Below are 5,597 nucleotides of genomic sequence, written 5' to 3'. Positions count from 1 at the left end.
GCTAATAATGAAGAGGAAATCTCACTAAGAGACTATTAGATGGAATGACATGAGTACGATTAAATTTTCACATGACTACTTAAATATTGACATTGATAGATCGTCATTTTGCACACGATCTGACTTTTATAAAACATAGTTCAGATTTAGAAATTAACTATAAGGTGACCCAAGTTTTTGAATTATAAGTAGTCAAAATCAAAAACAATGACATTTATTACGAGTTTTGGATTCTTGTAATTACCAGTTTTTAATTTTCGAAATTACGACTTTTTGATTCTCGTAATTACAAGTTTATATTCCTCGTAATCGCGACTTTTTTGATCCTCGTAATTACGAGTTTTATTTCTCTCCATCATCAGCCTGTCTTCCTGCAGCGACGTTCACAGCGACCGAAGGAAAATGGCGATGGTTACACAAATTATTGTTATGATTCTTGCTGCGTCCGTGTTTTGTCTTGTGACTGGACAAGTTGAATTCACGTGCAAGCCCAAGGTATGGAGCTATTATTCAGTATCCCCTCATTCTACTAGCCCGGCAGAGTTTCCAAATTTCCATGTCATAGTTCGTGACTGCCTTTTCAAGCCCATGTACCGATTGACAAGATATAACACTGTATATTGTTTATTGCTTGAGTCTCTCTCTCTCTCTCTCTCTCTCTCTCTCTCTCTCTCTCTCTCTCTCTCTCTCTCTCTCTCTCTCTCTCTCTCTCTCTCCCACAAGAATAAGTATCTAAGGGTTAGGATGAAATGGGTAACTGCAATGATTAGTTCGAAAATGAGTTTGTTAGCGTGTCAATTTTGATAATATATTTTTTTCAAAATCTGGCTCACACATTTACTTCATATATTTGTTTTTTCTTATTCAGGAGCGGACGTCAAGTGAACAATCTGAAAGTCAAGGTAACGTTGTACTGGAAAATAACATTGACGCAAAATTTTTTACTTTAAATCTCCCGTGAGGATTTTGCGAAAAGTTTAAAGTAATACTTCATCGAAATGCATGCTTATGTGTGAATGAAACACCTTGAGAATTCATTGAACAGCGGTAAACTTAAATACAGGTAATATGAAGATAATATGAGGTCAACCAAAGTGGCAGAGGATGATCACGTGGATAATTATGGTTGTTCGCGCCTCAAATTTAAAAGACTTACAATTTTGCTCAAATTATCGTCGAGCAGACTCTAAACCATTATCTTGAAATATTAAAAAATATCGGGGTCACCGTAAAACTTTTGGTACTAGAGAGACACGTGCCCCGATGTAACACGATATTTGAAATTCAAAATGGCCGCCATTCAAAATGGCCGCCATCCCTATGATATCTCTATTGGGGAAAATAAAACTCCCGATTTTCACAAAACTAAGCCGATGAAAATTTTATTAGCCCTATAAGATTGAAAATGAGCCCCCCCCCCTCAAGTGGTTAGCCAAAGTAATGTCGTAAAAATTCGAGAGTCCGAATATCTGTCCACTAGGCGCAAGCTACCTCAGGGATGAAGGAAACGTATATGTGTAATTATGGCATTATTTGTCGCAGTTTACGTATGCCATTGTCATTGGTAAGCGCTTACTCTGAGGTATAAGCCCTGATATATTTCAGAATCAGCCAAAGACGAGTGGAAAGTGGTATTCAAGGCCGTGAGTGGCATTGGTGGAAATCTGTATGCAATCTATACATCGAACAAACCGATGAACCAAGATAGACCCGAGGCGAGAGAGTTAAATGACAAGTTCAAGGGTCATTACAAGAGTTACCTGATGGACCACTGGGAAGCACTAGGTGTTTCAGAGGTATGGCAGAGTTTGATTTACATCCGTGTACCATTTATTATCAAGTAAACTTACTGTTATCAGACAGAAGTTCGTCGGGAGGTCATCCCCACGACTGATAAATGGACGAAAACAATTTGTCAATTTTCTTTTTGTCTATCATTTTTAGCTCATATTTGGTTTTATATATAAATACCAAAAAGAACTTATATGATGACTGTATGTCTGTATATTTGTGGGTATGTGCGGATGTATGTCCGTCACACACAAAGGCTCCCATACCGCCAAAGCTACCATCTCAGTATTTGGTGTACAGGTAGATGTAGGGGTTGAGATGTGAATTTGTTCAAATGAACATATCAGTGTCAAAAATGTGCAAATGAGGTAAGAAAAAGGGAAATTCTGCATGTGTGCAGGAGTTACATGCCAGTAAGAAACAGGCAAACTCCACTTATCTTGAGTCATTTCCTGTCATTGTTTATGAACTGTTACATATTAACAGAACTGCCTAAACCATAGACAGTAGAGGGGAGGAAGACCGTCAGTAGAGGGGAGTTGTTTATGAACTGTTACATATTAACAGAACTGCCTAAACCATAGACAGTAGAGGGGAGGAAGATCGTCAGTAGAGGGGAGTTGTTTATGAACTGTTACATATTAACAGAACTGCCCAAACCATAGACAGTAGAGGGGAGGAAGACCGTCAGTAGAGGGGAGGAAGACCGTCTATGGTCAAACTAAGAGGGGCTAGCTGCCTTTCAGCTATGCATGTTGCTAAAGTTGACCTCCAGTACCTAAAATTTCAGACCTTAATTACTTTTGTCATTCTTGTTTTTCTGGTTTCAATATTTCTTGTTGTTTTTCTGGTTGTACTGTGCAGAAATCATTGTCATAACATCAACGTAGATTTTTCTGCGCTGAACAGATAGAAACAACATTTATTGTTGATTTTTGTTAACCCATACTGGTATGTACCAATTCTGATCAAATTTGAGCGACAACCGTATAATTGCGGTATTTTTACACCTTACAAACAACAAAATATGTTATTTGCCAACACAAAATGATTTTCGAAATCTTGGAAAGTGAGAAAACAATTTCTTTATCAAGTTTGCCATATCCCTAGTGTATACGTTATTCTCGTTGCAGAGAGGGGGAGGGGGTTCTTTTAACTATTTGCGAGAATCATTCTGGGCATATACGGCTTCAAACAATTATCTAACTTCTAATTTTACTTTATTGATTGTACTTTTTTGATTTTATCTGGAGCATACTAATAATACGACTTTCCTATCGGTCAGCAATTTGTCTGTCTCAATATTGGCAAAGGCATTAACCAGTGTAATGTATGTTTGTGAAATCCCATATAGGTGAAAATAGCAATGTTTAGAGAAGGGGTGGAGAAAGTGAGTATGGTCTTTAATGGCATAGGCTCCACAAAGATGGACTGGTTCACCAGAGAGCGACTGAAATCTTCTCCATGGCAAGATTTGATGGACTCTTTTCCGCAACAAGGCATCAATTACTTCTCCATATCGGGGTAGGCGCATTCAACCAATCTTACTATTACTATTTAGTTGCTCTGGTGTTTATTACTATTACTTACTGTCTCTTATATACTTTATCGATATTTTTTTTGCTCTCTAACTCACTCATTCACCGTTTATATATTTACCTAATTACCTGCTTACCAATTCTTAGTAACACAACTTCTACCTTTCTACCCACTAACCCACTTACTTACTTACTTACTTACTTACTTACTTACTTACTTACTTACTTACTTACTTACTTACTTACTTACTTACTTGTTCACTCGCTTATCCCTTTACCTTTACTCGCCAATGAACCATCATTTTCATATTTCAAAGCTGCAAAATCGGATAACACGTTTATAGCAGTTTTCCCTTTCAGCATTATTTAACTTGTGACTATGCTATGCTAACTAAGTAAATTTGCAAAGATTTAAGAACTATATAGATTTTCATACTGAATGTGACGTACTCGACAGCTTAAAAATTATTTTCACTTGTTTTTATTTCAAGCCATGCCAACCTCAATCGACGTTTTTTTGTCAACAATCATTATGGTGGTTGTCCCGAAGATTTTGGTTGGATGGTTGTTGTCGATGATGGTAACACTGCGTGCCCATGGAGTACTGTGTCGGAGAAGCTGTTTTTCATGTACAGTCCTCATTCAAATAAGGTTAACTGGGATGAAGGTATGCTACTAAGTTTGTCATTTGCATATCACGCTTTCACATCCGGGACACTTGGGCAATCCACGAATATGAATACAGCGTTTGCCATGAGAAATTATCAGGAGGAAGGAAAATTACGTTGTTTAGTAAACTGTGCACTTGATAATTGTTACGTGTATGTACCAGTTGTTTGTGCTTACCACTAAACATTCAGGTGAACACGTTAGCAGGGGATAATGGAAGCGGAATTGTCTAAAGTCAGATAAACTAAGAAAAACAAGAAAGTCTTTCGGGCCTTGGGAAAGACGTATTACTAATATCACTAATTTCACTAATTTGTAAGAAAAACATACCATGGGGTTATTGTCTTGGCAGTGACGGATCATTACGTGCCAGAACACAGGGTCCCAGTTTATGACCTCTTAACAGAAAGGCAATTGACTGCTGACACAGACAACATTGACCACTCACACGTAAAACTAGAACCAATGATTAAAAGGGACGAAGTCGGCCATTTTTCATGAATTTTGTTTCATACGAAATATTACTTGTATATTGTTTGACATGTTGAAAGACACTTTGACATGTTGAAAGATACTGAATGAGTGGGTAACCATGCATATATTCGAACCCGGTTTTAGACACGATATATGAAACCATCACAAAAATGAATTAATGATCATGACCATTAATTCATTTTGCGATGATTTCATATATCGTGTCTAAAACCTGGGTCGAATATATGCTGATACAGAATGAGGCTTGGTTGGATTTTCGCAATTCTGAACTTTCGTTTATAGGGGGAGGCCAACGCAAATAGCTTCGTTTTAACCCCGTTCGTATGCTTTAATTATCCACGGCCCCTTTATTGTGGAGCGACTTTGCGAACCATGAAACAATCAAGGTCCACCGTTATACGCAAATGTCGAGGTGGGAAACAATGCACTAGAGAAACGTCTATATAGCGTAACTACCAAGCATCTAATGATTAAAGCTCAAGAAGAGCGATTTTATAGATTTGTTGAAAGTGTAGATTTACAGAAATTCCAAATTTATGATCATGCACAATGATGTGGTCCTTCTCTTGCAGGAAAGGTAGCGGATGTTATGGCTATCTTCGTCCAGCATAAATTTGGTGAGTTCGTTGGTTTCTTTTGTTTTTCTTGGTCATTCAAGTTTTAGTTCATGGACAGTCCCTGATATACCACTTTAAATCGACTGCAGTTTGTTCTGCTTCGTTTCACGCTCTAATTGATTGATGTCACCGTCAATTGTAAGTCATATGACTCTTTGCTCTGTATTGCTATTGCCTCAGTGGAAGCAAACTGATAAGACAGAAGGCTGCTGTTTCTTTGATCTCAAGATCAATTAATTCTAAAGTTTTTTTCAAACAACGAGCATAAACTGTCTTATGCATCGCCTGACACTGACAAAATGCCTCAAAATATTTATTGAAGGCAACAGTTTGCTAAAACTGTTTCAATATCATAAGATAAGCTATAGTGCCATAATTTTTCTCTTCTTTCGTGCAGAGTACATCGAGCCTCGACCTATTGCCGAACTGGGTAAGTTTAGTATAGCCTAGTTGTGGAAACGCAGCTATCTGTTGGCGGGGTAGCGTG

The 5,597-nt window shown here is 37.8% G+C and overlaps 1 protein-coding gene across 1 annotated transcript; it reads left to right on the top strand.

The window, feature by feature from the left end:
• Nucleotides 1-366: 366 nt before the first annotated feature.
• LOC139141578 (uncharacterized) lies at nucleotides 367-5,347 on the top strand. The gene is made up of 7 exons (XM_070711170.1): nucleotides 367-495; nucleotides 869-902; nucleotides 1,606-1,796; nucleotides 3,146-3,315; nucleotides 3,821-3,996; nucleotides 5,066-5,070; nucleotides 5,291-5,347. The coding sequence occupies exons 1-7, from the start codon at nucleotides 403-405 to the stop codon at nucleotides 5,345-5,347; spliced, it is 726 nt and encodes a 241-aa protein (XP_070567271.1). The 5' UTR covers nucleotides 367-402.
• Nucleotides 5,348-5,597: the final 250 nt, after the last annotated feature.

Source organism: Ptychodera flava, chromosome 10, assembly GCF_041260155.1.
Source record: "Ptychodera flava strain L36383 chromosome 10, AS_Pfla_20210202, whole genome shotgun sequence".
Lineage (NCBI taxonomy): Eukaryota > Metazoa > Hemichordata > Enteropneusta > Ptychoderidae > Ptychodera > Ptychodera flava.
This window is presented reverse-complemented; position numbering and strand designations above follow the sequence as displayed.